At 36.3% G+C, this 20,617-nt stretch overlaps 1 protein-coding gene across 1 annotated transcript; it reads right to left on the bottom strand.

The window, feature by feature from the left end:
• Positions 1–6,960: 6,960 nt before the first annotated feature.
• LOC129904922 (protein GET4-like) lies at positions 6,961–15,715 on the bottom strand. Its single transcript, XM_055980337.1, has 12 exons — positions 15,541–15,715; positions 15,393–15,472; positions 15,235–15,313; positions 14,739–14,820; positions 11,296–11,452; positions 10,682–10,772; positions 10,270–10,353; positions 9,979–10,025; positions 8,283–8,411; positions 8,071–8,155; positions 7,840–7,917; positions 6,961–7,365 (listed from the first exon to the last, which is right to left on the bottom strand). The coding sequence occupies exons 1-12, from the start codon at positions 15,586–15,588 to the stop codon at positions 7,348–7,350; spliced, it is 978 nt and encodes a 325-aa protein (XP_055836312.1). The 5' UTR covers positions 15,589–15,715; the 3' UTR covers positions 6,961–7,347.
• Positions 15,716–20,617: the final 4,902 nt, after the last annotated feature.

Raw genomic sequence — 20,617 nt, 5'->3', positions numbered from 1 at the left:
GACAAAGTTGAGGGAACTTAAGATTTATATTCAGGAACTTCTTGACAATTGTTTTATTCATCCTAGTGCTTCTTCTTGGGGTGCTCTAGTTTTATTTTGAATAAAAAAATAGTAGCGTGAGAATGTGTAAAGATTGTAGAAAGTTGAATAAGGCCACCATTCGGAATAAGTAACCCTTACATCTTATAGATGATCTATTTGACTAGATGCAAGGTGCCTCAGTTTTCTCTAAGATTGATTTGAGGTCAGGATACCATCAAGTAAAGATCAGGTCTGAAAATGTATCTAAAACGATTTTCAAAACTTGATATAGGCTCTTTGAGTTTTTACTGATGTCGTTTGGGTTGACTAATACACCAACAACATTTATGAGTTTGATGAATGGGGTGTTCAAACCATTCCTGGATTCCTTTGCGATTGTCTTCATTAATGACATCCTTATCTACTCCAAGAGTAAAGAATAACATGTAGATCATCTTCATTTTTTTCTAGGTATCCTAGGGAACCTAAAATTGTATGCAAAATTTTCTAAGTATGAATTTTGGCTGTCTTCGATTTCCTTGTTAGGGAAAGTAGTTTAGAAAGAGGGGGTAATGGTAGATCGCCAAAGGTTGAGACAGTTAAGAATTGGATATGACCTAGTTCTGTGACTGAGGTTAGGAGCTTTATTGGGCTTAATAGCTACTATCGGTGGTTTGTTAAGAATTTTATTTCTATTGCTACGCATATGATAATGTTGACTCAAAAAGAGGTACCATTCGAGTGGTTTGACAAGTGTGAGGAGAGCTTTCAAAAGCTCAAGACTCTTTTGACTAGTGCACCTATCTTAACATTGTCGGTGGAAGGTAAGGACTTTATTATGTATTATGATGCTTCATATTCGAACTTAGGTGTTGTATTGATGCAGGATAGGAATGTCATAGACTATGCTTCAAGGCAGTTGAAGATTCCTAAGAGAAACTACCCAACACATGATTTGGAGTTGGCAGTGGTAGTGCTTGCTCATAAAATCTGGCAGCATTATCTTATGGTGTTAAGTGTGAGGTTACTACGATCCGACCTAGGGCCTAACCATAACACGGTGATTAGAATACCGAAGAACCTCAACTAAGCCTCTTAGCATAACATTCATGAGCATACATAAGGTAAATAAGTAATAAAGCTAAATCAAGATACGGAAGCAAAATATCAAATAGAACATAAGTCTCAAACAAGAAAGTGACAACATAAACTCCTTACTATCTAACAAGGCTTTACTACTGGATGAGGGTGTAAGACAATCTCCTAGCTCACCCAAATAGACAACATAAGAAAAATGAAGTAACAATTGTCAAATATGAAATAAGTGTCATGTCCTTGAACTGTGAGGACTCACAAGAGTAAGCTACTATCAAGCACTAGCCACGAGCGGGAAGAGGATGATCGTGATCATTAGAACCTTTATTATGATGCAATGTAGGCAAAAATATATGTTAGTTTATGAAATGCAGTAAATATGTGAGAATATGCATGAACAATAAACATAGACATAGTCAATATGAATCATGGGATGCAAAACCAACATCTTAAAATATAAGTAAAACCACCAAAACATTAAAACATTTATCTCATTGGTCAATGCATCAAAATATCATAATTATCATAAGAACTCATACTCAATTGAAACTATTGTGGGATAGGACCTTTAACCAATATATAAGATCATGCGAGCTAATACATAGAACCCGATGACTCCCACATCGAGATGGGGGGAGGCTACCTTGCCAGGGCATACTCTATGAAGTAATTCTTTTGACTTCTCTATGGGATCCACTTGCTTTTCCATATTGGCATCTTTGAACCTATGCGGGCAACATATTTTGGGACTAAAAGGTTTGCTACTAGGATTCCCTTGGGTAGCTTCGATAGCATACCAGACCGAAACCCACCTAAAACTCATATTAGTGTTTAGTCATTATTCCAACGGAACTCTCATAAAACATGATCATAAACATCATAAGAATAGCTCATCTATCATGTAACTCATGTAATGTGGGTTAGACCTTCCATGATTACATATCTTTATTCATAAAACATCATTAAGGGTCTTAACTCACCCTATCATTAACTTGCTCGAAATATCATAGAATCATCATTCATAAACTTCTTTGAATAAAACATCTTTAAACTCATTCATAAAGCTTTTATTTAAATAACTTGAAAATCATGATCATATCTCATAAATCATACTTGAAACTAGCATATAGAATGGGTCATTGAAATTCAACTTGAAATCATGCAATATGATGTGAATTATGCATAATTAGGCTAATAGCATTGAAGTATATCATAATTGAGATGACCCAATGAAAATCATATTAAGGCTTTTAATTAAAGAGATCATAAGAGAACTTGAGAAGAAATCTTTGGAATTCCATGGGTGAAAGGTACCCATGGATGAAGTCCCACATACCTTGACCTTTTGAGCCCTAAATTGAAGAGAATGGAAGCTTGACCTTGAAGAAATCCTTTGAATTGCTTGAGGAAGAAGAAAACTCTTGAGAGAAAACTTGGAGAGAAGATTTTATGATTTTGGGAATTATGGTGAGAATGAGAGGGTTAAGGGAATTTAGGTTAGTTAATAAGTAAGAATCTAGCCTTAAAAATCATCCACATTCATTAATGAAATATAGGGAAATGAACAAAATAATCCCAACTTAAAACTAAATCCGAAATCCAGGACGGACCCTTACCATAGCACGTGAAGGTTAATACAGGCCGTATCCAGGATCGTGATGATAGACTTCAAATTCTGAAAATGAATGGTTTGAAAGGGTGCCACCACGAGACCCATCACAGTCCGTGAAAGCCAAACGACTTATGGTGGTGTAGACGTGGTCCTTAACTTGGCGTGTGAGGGTCTCAGGGTAGGAAAGGGTCACTACGGAGGGCACCACGACTAGTGGTGCTTACCACGACTTGTGGACCTTTCCCTGTAGGTCTGAGTTTCTGAATGTCCATCCCGGTAGCACACGATGGCATAAATTGAGTTTTTCAGGAAATTCATCTTTTGATCCCCATCTTAGAACTTTTCAACTTCTAGGATCTCATAGAGATGTTCACAGATCATTTTTGCTTTCAACATGTGTTCACTTAGAAATATTTGAATCTTATCCAGAAAAGATAGATGGAGTTGCTTAAGGATTATGACGTCATCATTCAATACCATCCAAGTAAGGCTAATGTGGTGGCAGATGCTTTGAGTCGGAAGACAGTTAATATGGCAAGTCTGGCTTGCTTAGGGGTGTCTAAATGATCTCTGGCCAAAGAGATTCAGGCTTTGGAGTCTAAGTTCATGTAGTTAGGTATCTCAGAAAAGGATGGGATTTTATCTAATATTGAGGTTAGACCCACATTTATTGAGAAAATCAAAGCTAAGTAATTGGAGGTTAGACCCATATTTTATCGAGAAAATCAAAGCTAAGAATCAAGGTGGTGTATGGTGAGTCTTAGGATGCCACTCTCGATTCAGGTAGAGTGCTCAGGTTTAAGGAAAGTATTTGTGTTCCCTGAGTTGATGATTTAATTCAAAATGTGTGATAAATTCTCATGGTTTGCGGTACACTATTCATCAGAGTGTCACCAAAATGTATTGTGATTTAAGGAAGCTTTATTGGTGGCATGGGATGAAAAAAGACATAGTTGAGTTTGTGTCTAAGTGCCAAAAAATGTCAACAGGTGAAGTATGAGCACCAAAGGCCTGCAGGTTTTCTTCGCCTATTCTTGAATAGAAGTGGCAAAGTATAGCCATGAATTTTGTGGTAGGTCTTCCTAAGACATTGGGGAAGTATGACTCAATCTGGGTTATTGTTGATAGGTTGACTATATCAACCTACTTCATCTCGTCAGAGTGGATTATAATTATCAACAGTTGGTGAAGATTTATGTCAAAGAGATAGTAAGGTTGCACGGAGTGCACCTTTTTATCATTTCAGACCGTGAAACTCATTTATTTCAAAGTTCTTGGGTAAGTTGCATGAGGAGTTGGGAACCCAACTCATCTTCAACACAACTTTTTACCCCCAGACTGATGGTCAGTCGGAGAGTGATTCAAGTATTGGAGGACATGTTGAGAGCATGTGTGATTGACTTTGGGAGCCATTGGGATCAATTTCTATCCTTGTGTGAGTTCTCTTACAATAATAGTTATCACTCCAACATTTATATGACACTTTTGAAGCACTTTATGGGAGGGGATGTAGATCACCCAGAGGGTGGTTTAAGGCTAGCAAGGTGAAACTATTGGGTGTTGATTGTGTAATAGAGGCTCAGAAAAAGGTAAGAGGTATTCAAACCAAGCTTTTGGTAGTCCAGAGTAGGCAAAAGAAGTATGTAGACCGCAAAGTGAGGGACATGACGTTTCAGGATGGTGAGAAATTCCTATTGAAGGTGTTTCATATGAAAGAAGTCATGAGGTTTGGCAATAAGGGTAAGCTTAACTCTCGTTACATTAGTCCCTTTGAAATTCTTGATTGTGTTGGGCTAGTGACATATAGATTAGCTTTTCCACCTAATTTTTCTAGAGTCCATCTAATATTTCATGTAACTATGTTGAAATGTTACTATTGGGATGGAGATTATATTATCAAGTGGGACTCAATATTGTTGGACAGGGATCTTCAGTATGAGGAGGGACTGATTGCAATTCTTGATCGTGATGTATGGAAGTTGAGAACTAAAGAGATCAAATTAGTAAATGTACAATGAAATCATCTTCTGGTTGAGAAAGGCACTTGGAAAATCGAGAAGGACATGCAGGACAAGTACCCTCGCTTGTTTGAGAACTCAGGTACTACTCTATTTTTGACTTAGCCATATTTTTTTATTTGATCGTTCGGGGATGAACGATGGATAAATTGGTGTCTATTATAACAACTCCTTTCAATCATTATGAGAAAAACAATAGTGAAAGAATTTGGGTCAGAAAACTTTTTGGGCAGTAACTTAAAAATTTTAGGTTAGGCTAGTCTTAGATGAAATTTGAGTATGATGAGGTATAGGGTAATCTGAGAATGGATTGGAGTTAATGTATAAGATTGGATTTTATTTTACATAGCTAAGGCGTTAAGAAGTCCATAGAACTTTTCGAAAGTGAATTCGAGTGAGTAAAATTCTAGATATTGAACTTGGCGTGAAAGGATTATTTTAGAACGTCAAGGTTTGAGGTTGTGTTGTGAAATATGGGATTGGGGGTAGAATTTCAAGTTTTTGTCTGTGTGCAAACTGCTATAGCGGGTGGAATCTTTCTATGGAGGGGCCGTTATAACTGGTTGGTGGCCACTATAGTGGGCCAGTCACAGATTTAATACAGAAAAGTCCCCTAAAACTTCGTTCTTAGAACATAGAGACAACTTAGGGCTATTTTCTTCAATTTTCACTAATTGTTATGATAAAGGTACATTAATTACTCCCCTAACTTGTATTTTCGTTCTTGGATCTTAGAATCTATAGTGATTATCTTAGGAAGGGCCTTTAACTTGAGTTAATGGTGGAAAAAATTCTAGTTGGGTGGGATGATCATGGAATTGGCAAAGGGTTAGGATTCGAGTTATAATATGGATAAATTAGGCCATTGATAATTGATTATTATATTTTGGTTTTTTTAGACCAAGAACAAGCTAAAACACTTCAAAAAGGAAAAGCTTAGGTTCTTTAGAGAATTTAGGCTTGTTTCGAGGTAGGTGATAGTTGTGTTTTTTCCGTTTATGTTATATATGCATGTTAACTACTTCATTCGTATTGCATTCATGATATATGATTAGGGAAAAGGAAACAACATGATTTGAAATGGTAATGGTAATCAAATTACATGTAATGAATGTGTTACTTGGTTGTACAAGTGTGATTGTTGTTCATTGTGAATGTGATTGTGATATGTGATTTCCTTTTGGATAGGGTAGTACACTGGTACATTTGGATAGGGTACCACGATGGTACAATTACATCGGGTACCACGCCGGTACACTAACTATGATTCGAATCGGGTACTACGTCGGAACATTAACAGTTTGTGTGTGGGTTCCATGAGAGAACCAAATTGGCGGTTACGCTGTGATTGATCATGCTCATTGTGCATAATATTTCGAATGTAAGGACTAGAGTCCAGGTGTTGCTATAATTGTGATGTAATTATGTATTATTTGCTTTACTAAGTTGTGATTTCTTGTTCATATTTCATTTATTGAAACTAGCTATGTGATCCTACCAGTACACTCTGTTTGAGTACTGATTTTGTACTTGCTCTATTTTTGGTGACTGCCGAAAGACCTCAGTTGTAAGACTTCCACTATTCGAATCTAAGGGTGAGTTATCTCGTTTAGGTTGCCGTGGATTCCTCTTAATTTCTTTGTCCATCTCTTCGGACACAGACATCTTAGACATTAGTTTATTGTTTTCTTATTTGGGGTTGCATCCCCTCTATTCTAGATTGGTTAAATAGAGTTTTGGTACAATGACTTTCAGGTTCTAGGGAGTATTTTTCCGCGATAGTTTTGTTATACTTGATTGATTTTATTGGAAGTCAGTTGTTTTTCGTGTTTTAAACTATTTACCAATGTTTTATTTAATGTTTTGCTTCATGAATATGTTTGCAATGGGTTAAATTAGTTAAGTGTTGAGTTATAGTTGGTTCTCCCACCAGAGGGTTATTGTGGGTGCCACTCACGGCAGGTCAGGGTAGATATCGAATACCATATTGAGATTGTAATTTTGATATCATTATTTCGGTAGTATGATATTTGATATGTATTTTATGAAAGTTTGATATTTAGTACGGTATTCGATATTTTAAAAATATATATTGAAATACCAAATACTATATCGAAGTGTATAGTTACATATAAACTTCATATATATATTACAATACTAGCAAATATACAAAATAATATTAATACAAAATTAATTATTTAGATGTTGGACGTTTGACTACTCTATCTTAATTGAAATGTTCTTTTTAGGTTATACATGTAAGTTAAAGTCGATCAAACTATGGTTACCAATTTACCGTACCATAAAATACCAAATCATACCGAATTAGTTTGGTATGGTGATGGTATTACAGTATTAGTCCGGGGCTAGAAATAGTGGAAATCTCACACTTTCCACTCTCAAATTATATCACCAAAACAAAAACATTTCTAACACAACACAGTGAGGCATGGATAACGTACTTTAGATTCAAAAAAAGAAACATTTGCTCCATTAATATTTTGCTAAGACAAGCAGAAGAATATCCATAATTGAGGTTAAATCGTCCCTTTTAAACGCAAGGGAGAATGCCACAATTTATATGGAGTTCATCACTTCACATTATTCGCCTCCCATCATCTGCAACATTAAAAGTTCTTATTTCAGAAAGTCAGATTTATCTCCATACACCAACTAAAAGAGCTGCATGAATAGTATTTCCCATCAGACTAGTCACACTTGTGTATTTGTAGCAAAGCAACGCCTCTAAATATATGGACTAACAGGAACTGTTTGCTTTTCACCAAACTAATAGAAAATGTGCTTCTTCCCCACTCACGTCGAAAGGGGGAAGAACACTTTGTCATAGTGTATGTTATGGAGGTGAAATGTATTTTGATCACATTTACCAATTTTGAGCAAGTGAAGTGCACTTCTCACTGATTTATATGGAGAAACCAAACCAATTCACAATAGTAAATTGTTTCATGGAAGTTGTGTGTGTAGCTGGGGGATTATGTTCCACAAGTAAAAACATAAGGGGGTAAAGATAGCTGACTTTTCAGACGTACTCTTACGATTTCTCCTAACTGCCTAATGTGAGAATACCATTACCTTGAAGAAATCTCCAATCCCCTCAAGAGGATTTCTACGTCGAACTCCATAGAACTTCTCTGCAATTTCGTCTAGCAACTAAACCACAGAGACAGTTAACATTAGGAGGAAAATCGTCACTCTGATCTGAAACAGAAGTGTCTTATTCTTATGCATCATAATAGCTGTAAAGACAAACATATGAAAGTGAAAAGATATAACTAAGTATCCCAGTGTATGCATGCAACTCACTTCATTAAACATAGATTCTCTATCTATACTAGATTTGTAGGTTTGTCTCAGCATGTTAAACAAAGGTAAAGCATCCCTCTGCAACCTGTATCATAAATTGAGTTTGTGAAGTGTGAATGACAGCTTAATCATGTACAAAAGGATGCAGCAAAGAAATATTATATTTGCCACATGAACAATTAATTAGTGTCCAAAGCACGATTGGAACTTACGTCAGGAGGAGATAGTTCACAAACTGTGTTAATTCTGAGCTAGGGAAGTTAAGATTTTTCAATTCGACTTCCATTTTCACCTCATCCATGAGCTTGTTAGCATCTCTTAGGTTTCCCAAAGACAAGTACCTGCCAAAGCAAAGAGATAACAATAGAACCATAGGCTCAACAAACAAACATTGAGAATGTAAGGCTTAAGGACGCTAATAGTTCCTATAAGACGATGAGAGCATGCAGGTGATTGCACTATTAGGCAACCCAAAGGTTTCTCACTACATTCCTTACGAGCATGGAGCAAATTAAAGTTGTAGCGGTCCATGAAGCACAGACACCAAATTTAATGCTACCTGTTTAAGTGGGATATTTCTCGCACACAAACACGGCCAGGACACATGCTGTCACATTTGTATAACAAAATTTTCATCATTTTTTATTTTGGATTGACATGATTTGAGACACCAAATAGGACCAAGAAAATTTCCAAAAGAATATACATTCTGGGCCTTCTTGTAATAGAGAGAAATATAGAGATACAAACCTAAACCTTAGACATTGCTACTATTTTTCTTTTGAACTGTTTGTTTAGCAGAAACATCATTATTGCTATAGCAACAAACATATGCTACAACTAAGAAGTGACCGTAACTTTTATCGCTATTGCTTTAGCTACTCAAATGTGTCTATGAAGTAATACTCGACCTTTTTAAGAAGTAGGAGAACCTGGTTTGAAGGAGTGGAGAACCTTGTTTAAATGAGAAATAGAACCATATATAAAAATGAAAAGGAAGAAAAAGTGGAGAAGAAAAGGAAAGCCTGGTTTGAACTTCATAGAAGAAGATGCAGAAGCTCTGCTGGTTCAAAGGCGGTGTTGATTCCACGCCCGCAGCCGTCCGTATATCTTCCTTCATCCTTTTCTTCTTGTTTTTAATCTTCTTTCACTGCTATTCTGTGCTTTTACGTACTGCTTTTATTATATCTGATTTTACATTTATCACTGTTCGATATACCAAAGCCATTTGGAGAAAAGGGACCTGTTTGTAACATTTCTTTGAGAATGCAAGTCTATATTCAATTTTCTTTTGCTGTCATTTTGCCGTTACCTTAACTTCTGAATCAGTATTTTGATAAAAGTTAGAAACCCAACTACCCAAGCCAGATAACAGAGCATGTAATCGGATGTTCATGAAAGTCAAGAGAAGAGGGAGATAGAAAGAAGCAGTAGAGACATCTAGTATCGGTGTAGAGTAGTCTAAATGCGTTCCAAGTAGGAAGTTACGTACTTTAGCAAATTAGCTTCAACAATCAGCCTATCACAGATTGTTGTAAATGCCCAGAAATTTTGTTGAGAATACACAGACATGCTTAAAAAAGGTTTGTTGAAGTTTAATGTTCAGAATATCAACCAACAGAAGTTGGATAGCTTAATTAGGACCACCAAATTCAAGTAACTAAACTATGAGGCCGTTTGATTGGTTTATAAGTTGTTTTCAGTTTTTTTTGAGTGTTTGACTGGCCAACTTAAAGTCATTTTGTGCTTAAAATAAGCCCCAATAAATAGTTGGGTTTATTTGGATGAACTTGTTTTAAGCAGTTTATAAGTTGAAAACAGCTTATAAGTCAAAAAAAAAGTTTTCAACTTATAAGTTGCTTAAAAATAAGTCAATCCAAACAGGTTCTATATTCCATCTGTACTCACATCAGAATAGCTCGCACAATAGACAAATCATCTTCTCCTGGATAGCACTGCATTTAAATGTTATGAGTTATACAAAATTTGAAATCAAATTATACATGTGGTTAATAGGTCATTTTTGACAAAAACTTAGCAAAAACTATTTTCTTAAGCAAATTCTTAACAAAAATATAAATCCATTTTTTTGACAAAAACTTAGCAAAAATATAAATCCATTTTTTTTTGAGCTTTTTATGTGTCCAGTGATATCTAGATATCAGAATAATGATAATAGTAAGGGCCTCCAAAGCTTACCTTGCCCATGAAATTTACAAGAGCTGAAGCAAATTTCTTTGGGTTCCTTCCTCTCACAAAATGAAAAGATACTTTACCAATGTCCTGCAAAGATGGGATTCGACGACGTTAACTGTAATTCAGCCCTAATCAATTGACTATCAAGAAAACCCCCATCAAGTTCAGGTTCATTAACAAAAGAAAACTCACGTTTCTTCACAAGTAAATAATGGATTTTCTTAAGTTACCAAATGATCTGCCACAAAGCAGTAAAACAAGGTAATCATTTTTACGATCAGCTACTTGTTTTACAAGTCATCTTAGGCCCTCATTTGTCCCATTAAAAATCAAGAAAGTAATAATCTATGGAACAGAACCGACACTTTTTCTTTCTTGTACCAAGAGCTAGAGAGCATCAGCTTCTATAATGTACCACTTCAGGAGACTCTGAATACATATAATCTGCCAGCATGTCATGCAGCTCCGGAGATCCATACCTATGAGCGCCAAATTCTGCTGACCACCTACAAAGCATAGTTACCTTTTTCACCTTCCTGGATGGCAAAAGGAATAAGTACTTCCAACAAGATAACAAGTCTTGCAGAAGGACAAGCACATGCATCAAGGATGTTATCCTACTCTATCGAGGGGCTAAACAAAAATAATAAGACTCGAGTAAACAGTCTCATCCAAAAGATACAATACAATCATGATCCACGACGAATTTGGACATCCGTATGAAAATGATGTATTCTGGAGGAAGAACCATGACTAGTGAGTCAAAGGTAATATCCTGCAAGCACTAGGATAAAGTTGTTGCATCAAGAGTCCAAATGAAAATTATGCAACTAGCTCCATTAGAACCTAATTAAGGAAAGTGTTACTTTCCAGGAGTTCTATAGTATGGTATCAGTATATTATTTTACATAGTGAAATACAGCTACTATACAACTCCTTCAGCAACTGAAACAGCCGTGTTTTCAAAGAAGAGGATAAGCATGGATAAATATATGTGGATTGGCTGCAACAAAAGAAAGAGTATCTAACTTGATAGCGGCTTTCAGAAAGGATGAACAGCCTTCTACTCGTGTTTTGGCTGCCGCAATGGCTTCAGAAAGTTTTTGCAAGTCATCGTCATCTGCAAGCTCCAAATGGTGTGGCACAGAAAGCCGAGGAAACTTCTTGTAGATTTTCCTGACACGATCTAGGGAATATGCATTATAAACCATGTCAACACTTAAAACCCCTTATTAAATTAGCAACAACAACAACAACTACCACGCCTTAGTCCCAAATAAGACAGGATCAACTATATGAATCCTCAATTTAAAGAAAAAAAGGAATACGAGAAAAAACAATAACAAACACAAAGAAGCACCAGCTTAATTTAGCTGTCATATAGCAACACGGTCAAGTTGTGATCTAATTGGCTACTTAAGTTGTAGAGGAGCTAGTATCTCTTTCTTGCCATTCTAGGAAACAGTATTTTTCTTTCATTTCTAAATGTAAAAGGCTATCATGTTTTATCAAGAGTATATATTTAATTAGTTTTCTTCTTGATGTCTCCTTCAATTACACTTTTGAAATCTTAAGATTTTAGTTTATTATCCATCACTTCCTTGGATCTTTTGAAAGATGAATTATCTACTTATGGAATTCTTCAGAATTTTTGTTAAAAAAGTAAAGTTTTCTTTTAAAAGTACCCTTAGGATTAAAATTTGTACAATGCATTGACTTTGTGTAAAAGTTTGATCTACTAAAGCCAAAAATTGTGTAACATGCTTACATCCAAAAACGTTTTCCAACTATGTAAATTCAACTAAATTCTTTTTTTCAAAGCTGGAACAGAGGAGGCCTCTTCCCGAGAGTACCTCTCGTTTCTTTCCCTCCATAGAGTTCAAAAATTGTATCCAAGACTGGAAAGTCACAGCTTTCTTTTGTCTGTATGCACCTTCCACGTGTACCAGTAGCTGAAGGTATGTCTTAAACTATTAGGAGTAACCACCTATAGCAACCCAAATAGATTAAAGAACAAGTTCCTTAGCAACACTGCAAAGTGGAAATAGGTGTCTGATAGTTTTGCATTCTGCTATACAAAATAAGAAGAAGATCTTGATCATTTATTTCAGTAACATCATTCTGTTCCTTTCCTCTAGATAATCCAAGAGAGAGAAAAGGGAGCTAGTTGCGACGTTCTCACTCTCTATTCTATTGATCTCCAGATCACTAAAGTTTCTCCATATGGTAGGAAGTACCCAAGAGACATTAAACAGAGAATATACCAAATTTCGAAGCTCGAGTACAAATTCAGAATGAAGAAGTAAATTATCTGTGCCGTCTCCATTCCTTTTACACAGGCAATAACAACTGATTGACCAGCACAGATGACCATGGCATCCATATTTCCTTGCAATAGTTGTCCTCCAATCCTATCCTATAGGAAAGCGAGAGATCACTCAACTACCAAGTAACCTTCTACTATGATCGGCAACGTCCAAACCCTCCTAGCTAATGGCATGTCCTCAGAAAGCTCAAGATGCCACATGTCATGTCTAATCACCTCTCCCCAATACTTCTTTGGCCAGCCTCTACCTCTCCTGATGACCTCTATTTTCAAACGCTCACACTTCCTCATTAGGCATCTACACTTCTCCTCTTCACATATCCAAACCATCTTAGCCTCATTTCTCTCATCTTCTTTACCAGGCCACTCCTACCTTGTTCCGAATATCTTCATTCCATCCAATTAAGTGATATTTCTTTTTTCCTCCTGACCTTCCCATAGAGAATCCCTTGTAAACTTCTCTACCTCAAAGCAACTGGAGATGAATCGAAAAGAGACATGTAATATGTAGTGGTGGCGGATAGGGTATAGATTTGATAAGGATTAGTATCCCCGTTTGATAAGTTTTCCACTTTCACCCATCCAACTTATTCTCAGATCCTTATCCATAGTTCTACATGCTAATCTTATATTTAAGAGGGAGCCCAAATTATTTTATAGGTGAAGGAGCCATTTTCCAATCATACATCTGAATCAGTTACCAATTTCCTCATATTAAATCTGTGTCTACAGACTGCTTCACACCACTCTAGGGTCCTCCAAAAGAGATATTGGATCTCTCTCTTTTGACCAGAAAAAGCTAGCGCATTATCCAAAAACCGAAGGTCATAAATGGATATATTTTCTTCCATCCAACCACTCACCTTGAACCATTTAAATGTCTTCACGTAATCACTTGTTCTAATAGCCTACTAAAAGCTTCCATTACAAAAGGAAATAGCAGAGGGGAAAGGGGTCCCTTGTCTCAAGGCTCTACTATGATCAATAAAGAGAAATAATGCCTTTGATCATGATAGAGATTCTCATAGTGGATATGCGATATACGATCCATTGTCTTCATTTCACCCCCAAACCACTTCTTGCCAATAGATATATTAGGTAATTCTAGGTAACATGATCATAGGCCTTTCCTATGTCCAACCACCATAAAATTCCTAAACTCCACTAGTCAATCCCAAATCCAATGTTTCATTGGCAATGTGAGTTGCATCTAGAATCAATCTATCTCCATCAGAATTGCTCTGTGACGCATATCTTAGTTTGCCTGAGACCCATCACTGTCTCATGGATAATATTATTGTCATAATTTATTTTATTATTAGATAAAGTTAATTTTATTGATGTGAAAGGGGAAACTCAGCAGGCAAGATGAATACAAAATTATAGAATTTTGCATAGAAGTATTATACTCTACAATGGGCATCTTGTCCTCAGTACTAACTATTCTATCAAATTTACTCCAAAATACAGAGGACAAAAAGCATAAAAACAAACAAACAAATCTCTACTAATATGTATACGGGAGTTCTCTACCCCTTCAATAGTCTTCTATTCCTTCCATATCATATTGTCCACATAAATTCTAAATGAGAAACTCCATGCCCTCTTCTTTGACTCTTCCTCTTATGCGTTTCCACCTTAGCAGCAGATCATAATTTTTTTTTGGCATGATCAACTCGATTCCGAAGATATTTCTACACCATGCACCATACAGTTTTTATGTTATCGAGCAATGAAGCAATAGATGGTTTATGCTGAAATTAAAAGAACTAAGGCAGTTATATCTTAGTAAGGCTCTATATGGTTAATTGTCAGAATGTTCTAGATTAAATTTTATGTTTTTAGGTTGCAACTACTACTACTACTATCTCTCAATCTCAAACTTGTATGAATCCTCACTATCATTTTGTTCAGTTTGAATCCATATCATTCCAGTATTCAATAGCTCAGATTCTCCTTAGCAGTTATATGTTTTAACATGACGAAACCTCAATCAGAACTAGTTGGTATCGCCTATATGGATTTTTCTGCTTTCATTATGTTGTATTTTTCTTCCATTGCATAACGACAGAATTAGGAAGAATATTGCACAATAGAAACATAAATGCTTTATACATAAAATTTAACTGGATTAGGAAAGACAAACCAAGAGTGTCTTCGTCATATGGAACTTTTGATTTTGCTAGTGTTTCAGCAAAGAGCAAAGAAAGCTCTGCCCCACAGGTAATCTGGAAAATGGCAAGAAGAATCTAGATCAATAATAGAGGTTACAACAATACTAACATACCCACTAAAATCTCATAAGCGTGGTTTGGAGAAGGTAGAGTGTATGCAGAGCTTACCCTTAACTCGTGGATAATCAACAATAGAGGTTAAATAATTAAAACAAATCTAGTGATTGTAGTCAGGGCGGAAGCTAGAAGCCCAGATACGGGTTCGGCTAAACCCAATAACTTTTGTTCAAATAGTGTATTTATATTAAGAAGTTTATTAAATATGTACAAATATTAAGCTCAGAACCCAGTTATTAACCCTTGAAATCATCCTTATAGAATTTATAACCATAACATTAAAATTCTGACTTTGCCTTTGAATTTGTAATACAAGAGAAAAAGAAAAAAATAACATAACATAACATAAACCTGGGCCTTGTCTAATTGCAAACAAGCACCAGACTGAAGAACATTCAAGGCATCAGAGTATCTCTCAGCAGACGCATATCTGAAAATAAATATAAACATTATTATAACGAGCACATAATCGAATTGAATTGAATTGAATTGTATGATGATCGCAATACCTGGCACTAGTAGACTTATACATTTGTTGAGCTCCATAGTAATTTCCTTCTTTCACAACCTTCTCCAACTTATCAATATTCTGTGTTTATGTAAATCATATCAGAGAAATATAGTTCAAATAAGTAAAGATCAACTGTTAAGTTTTACCTCCTGAGCTGGGGGTTGTATCACTCGTCTGACTCTCTCCCTAAACATGCTTTCATACAAGCAAGAAGAACAATTCCATTTTTCCTTTTGTTAAAAGTTTTTGATTATTTGTCATTTCCCCATACAAAAAGGAGCAAAAATAGGGACTTTCCTTATTCATTGGAGTCGTGCATTGAATCACTCCTCTCACTTGTTTAATTTATTTTTCCTTTTCACTGTTTAACTTGATATAGGTATTTTACAACACTATTTCTATTAATTGATATTTAGTATTATTAGGTCTTAAAAATGATTTGGAGAATGGTATTTAATGCAAGGTTAAAACATGGAAAAAAATAGTTATTTTTTCTTGATATGTCAAAAGTGACAAGTAAAAATGAAAATCTATATCTGAAATAAGTGACAAGTAAAACTGAACGGAAGAAGTATATATATCACGTCATGAAAAGCATGAATAAAATTTCAAATTTTTTTGCAAGATTTGGCCATATGCCTATTTTATCTTTATTTTGTATTTATATCTATATCCATCTATCTATACAATATTAAAAGCACGAAAGTTCTTGATAATATTTTTTGAACTTTTTGCCCTTCAGTAAAAAAATTCTGTTGGACAAAATCATCTTTTCACCATTTTCTTCAATTATTATATCATTATTTTAATAATATTGAATATGGACTATAACATAAATATGTCACGATCTGATTTCTCGAGTTATGATGGCACCTACTATAATCCACCAGTAGGTAAGCCGATCTGTATCCTGAAACTGCAAGTACTGGAATTAAGAGTAGAAGCAGAATAATCAATTCTCAGAAATTACAGGGGAATAAGCAGAAACAAGTCAAAATATATATACAAATAAAAGATTTCTCCTAGAACTTGGACGTCACATGTACAGAGCTACTATAACACGAATACAAGTCCCAAAAGTGGACCACAGAAACAGAGACTTGTCTCAAAAGGCAAAAGACTAGTCTCTATAAACAAAAGGAGACAAGTGAAGTCCAGAATGCCATGTGCTCACCCTCATTTTCGAATCAGACTTCTACAGGCTTGACTCAACGCTGGTAACTGGTTATTGGACCTACATTATAAAAACAGATGCATAATATAGTATGAGTACCAAAAACAACATATACTCAATAGACATCATAGACCGACTGAGCAGAAAAAGTAAAAGTAATAAGAAATGCTAGAATTTAAACACAACAAAAATCAAGGGCGAGAAACTAACAGGAATGCACACGAGTGTACTAAAAACAGGAAGTAAGAAGGTAGAACTAACAAAACCCAACTGGGACCCCATAAGCTCAAAGGGTACACTTGTCCGCAGGGTTAAGTAAAACCCCAACGGACACTCATAAATCCGATAGGTGCACAGAAGAGTTAGGAACCACAAAGAGAATATGATGGTACTTCCAATATTAACACAATCTTCCACAGACTTGAACTGAGTCAACTGAGTTCCAGGGACTTTAACCATGATAGAATAGGATCTAAGGACTTGAAACAAAGCGAAGAATGAGTCAAGGACTCTAACCAAGGCGAAGGATACGCTAGGGACTCTAACCAAAGCGGAAGACATGCCAAGGACTCTGACCGAGGTGAAAGATACGTTAGAGAATCTAACCACGACGAAGGATATGCCAAGGACTCTAACTAAGGAGAAAGATATGCCAAGGACTCTAACCAAAGAGAAAGATATGCCAATGACTCTAACCAAGGCAAAAGATAATCCGAGGACTCTAACCAAGACGGAAGATAAGCCAGAACTCTAAATAGGGTTGAGAGCTGAGGCAAGGACTTTAACCGTAACCCGGTAGAGTGAATCAAGGACTTTAGCTGAGGACAGAGATGAGTCATCTAGATTTAGGATCAACGGCCAGATGAGCGTCAAGTGGAGAACCCAAACCGAGTGTCATCAATCACTCCAAGTCCGAACCAAATCAAACCAGAATCAACGAGTTGCCTCCACAACAAGAACCAAGTACACAAGAGCCAACAGAAGGAGGGAATTATGGATGTAAGGTCTCAAGTATTGGGTTACTGCCTAGCTAAGGCTCATACTATCATGCCTAAGTCTATTATATCAGTCTATAAAGAGTTAAGTCGTTCGAAGCAACATTAGCCGATCGACTCCAAGCTACGCAAGTCTATGGGAAACACTAGTCTAAGCCTATACTAAGGAGAAACATGCTCTACATCAACCAATAAACAAGTCACAAACACTCCATAAGGTATGGATCATCAACAATACAGAAGACAACAAGCAAACAATCCTAAATTACCCGAAATAGGCCTAAAACATAGATCCTAAGAAGATAGACATGATCAACTAGGTACCCACCCAAAATTTAGACAAATCAACATACATTTACATATTCAAGCTACATCTATAGGTCAGGAAGTTGCAGGTATCTTAGGGCCGACCGCGTGCGCTCTAAATCACTTCTCTAAAGCTTTTTTCTTCCGAATGACCCTGAATGCTATCACACTATAAATAATAGAATCACAATGTTAATATAGTCATTTAGACACTAAAATCACTTAAAATAGAGACAGACCAATTTTGAAGTCTAAAACGGAAATGCGGGACCGCATTGGAAATTTCAGAATTAACTCAATAAAAAGGTCCTAACTAGCTCCCCAAACTTGTATCCCAAAACGGAACAAGATTCAGAGCTTGAAATAGCCCAAACGAACACCATACATAGAAACACTATTAAAGCACAAAGAAAGGAGGGTTGGAAGCCCCTTAATCCAAAATTTACTTCAAACGAAGGTCCCCTGACAATCCCCAAACATTCCAATGCGTAGCCACACTAATTACGAACTACCTAACTTTTGAATCACCCAAAATGGGGCTAAATTGAGGGAGATATTTCCTTTGAAAATAATTCCCAAAGTTGGAAATACGTTTGTCTTTCAACTAAAAAATCGAACCCAAATGACCTTCTCGAATGCGGCCACAATGGCCCATGAATGTGGAGGTCCCAGGACTTTCCCTTTGTGAATGCAATCAGAGGCCCGCGAACGTGAAGGTAAAAGGGACAGCAGGTCACGATCGTTGCACCTAGCCTAGAAATGCGGAGTCTTACTAACCTAAGCTTCGTGAACGTGGCGCAAAGACCATTAGCACCAGATGATGCATATAAGATGGTTTTTGGCAAGTCCCAATTCTTCAGCGGGGTGCTCGGGATTCATTCAAAAACCCATGCGCACAAACAAACTATACTACCCTACTAATTCGATGTTCCAGACTCAATAGTGCAGTTACAATTTCCAACTGAGGTCATATAAAAAAAGTGGATCTCACACCCAAGTTTTATTTTTAGCCAATTTCAACAAAGGCCTCAAGATTAGATAGGAAGCCTGGGGAAGCACACAAAGGGTCGTTCTAGACCAAAATCGATATTTCAGAGCTAATTATAGATGATAAACTTCATTCATATTATCACGTCATGAGATTATAGTTCATGTATCATAGCTTTGCATTCATGAGAGACATAGATCATATAATAATATTGAATTTAGAGAATCAAAAGATAGCATCATAAGGTGGGAACTTTCATAACTCATAGTTTTAGGATTCATAACATAAGAATTTCCAAGAAAACATTAAAAAATTGTCAAAGAGTTATCAAGAAGTCATGTAGAAATTTATTAAAGTAGTTCTCAAGATAAGGATTTCATCTATCAATAACCATTAATAATTTAATGTAGAAAATCTTAGATAAACTCATGGGTAAAGAATTATCAAGAAATTAAAATACTTTCATGGATGGTTCTTAGAGTTCCAAGAAAATTCAAGAATAATTCAAGAATAAGACGCTTCGTTCTAACCCTAATTCATTCATGGAGGATTCTTTGAAACCATCAAAATGTAGTTCACGAGAAAGAACAAGGTGTTCTCACATGCAGAGATAGCCTTACATATCGTAGTGATGAATCTTGAAGAAAAACCTTGGAAGATGATCCTTAGCCTATGTGTTTCTTGATGTTCTTGACTATAGAATTTTTTTAGAATGAGAGAATTTAATAATGAAAAACTGATTTCCTACAAGTTTAAGATCATTTAGATAACTCCCCAAAGATTTTAGGATATAAATACCCTCATAAAAACAAAAATGGGTGAATTTTGGCCAGCTCCACATTGGCTCCGTGCCACAAAGCTGGAAGATGAAATATTATTCAAGTGGAAAGTGAGGTCCATTTCCTCTTCGTGACACGGACCCAGTCGCAGCTATGGGCTCGACCCATTATCCAGGTTGGAGCATTTCTTATAAATCAACCATAACTTTTAACTACGGGCACAGATTGACTAATAGTCGGCGACGTTAGAAGAAAGACTGTAGACCTTTAATTTGGTGGGTCTTGAGCTACCTAACTCTTCATATTCTGGGAAATATGGTCATTTGAAGTTGACCTTGTACGAACTCATACGAAAAACTTAGCCGATAGAAATATTTTGAACTTGGCTTGGTGTTAGAGGTCCCTTATGACCCTAAACCACATCTGATACATTTCCCACACTTAGGAATGAACCTTAACACACATGTACTATATCACCTGATCCAATTTGATACGCTCATCAGCATAGAATTTGTGAGGTATTACATTCAGGTCCCGAGGCTTCTGAGCTTATTTCGAGCTACCTTGTGGCTTTCGCTAAAATAGAGCTTGGGGGTATGGGACTTACTTTTCATCAAAATGCCTCCATTGGAAGTTTTTACAGTCTGTTGAGTTTGAAATATCATTTTTGGTTGGGTAATATTTTTGTTTAGCATTGGTTGGACCCAAAATGAATCTTAAGGGTCTAATCAGGGATTGGGATTTTTGGTCCCAAGTTGTTGATGCAGGCGCTCCCACAGGGCTTAACTCACTTCAGTTGAGCTACTCCAACGGTGGGCCAGCCGCACCGGTGAAGGCTAGTGACATCAGCTGAGCATTGCTCTTACAGAGCTTGATTGCTCCAATGATCTTGCTCCGGCAGAATTCGGTTTGCTTCTACGGATTTGAAGGGTACCATTGACCTCTGCTCTTGTGAATCCTTTCTTTGCATCAACAATGTCG

The sequence above is a fragment of the Solanum dulcamara genome, chromosome 10, assembly GCF_947179165.1.
Source record: "Solanum dulcamara chromosome 10, daSolDulc1.2, whole genome shotgun sequence".
In the NCBI taxonomy this organism is placed as follows: Eukaryota; Viridiplantae; Streptophyta; class Magnoliopsida; order Solanales; family Solanaceae; genus Solanum; species Solanum dulcamara.
This window is presented reverse-complemented; position numbering and strand designations above follow the sequence as displayed.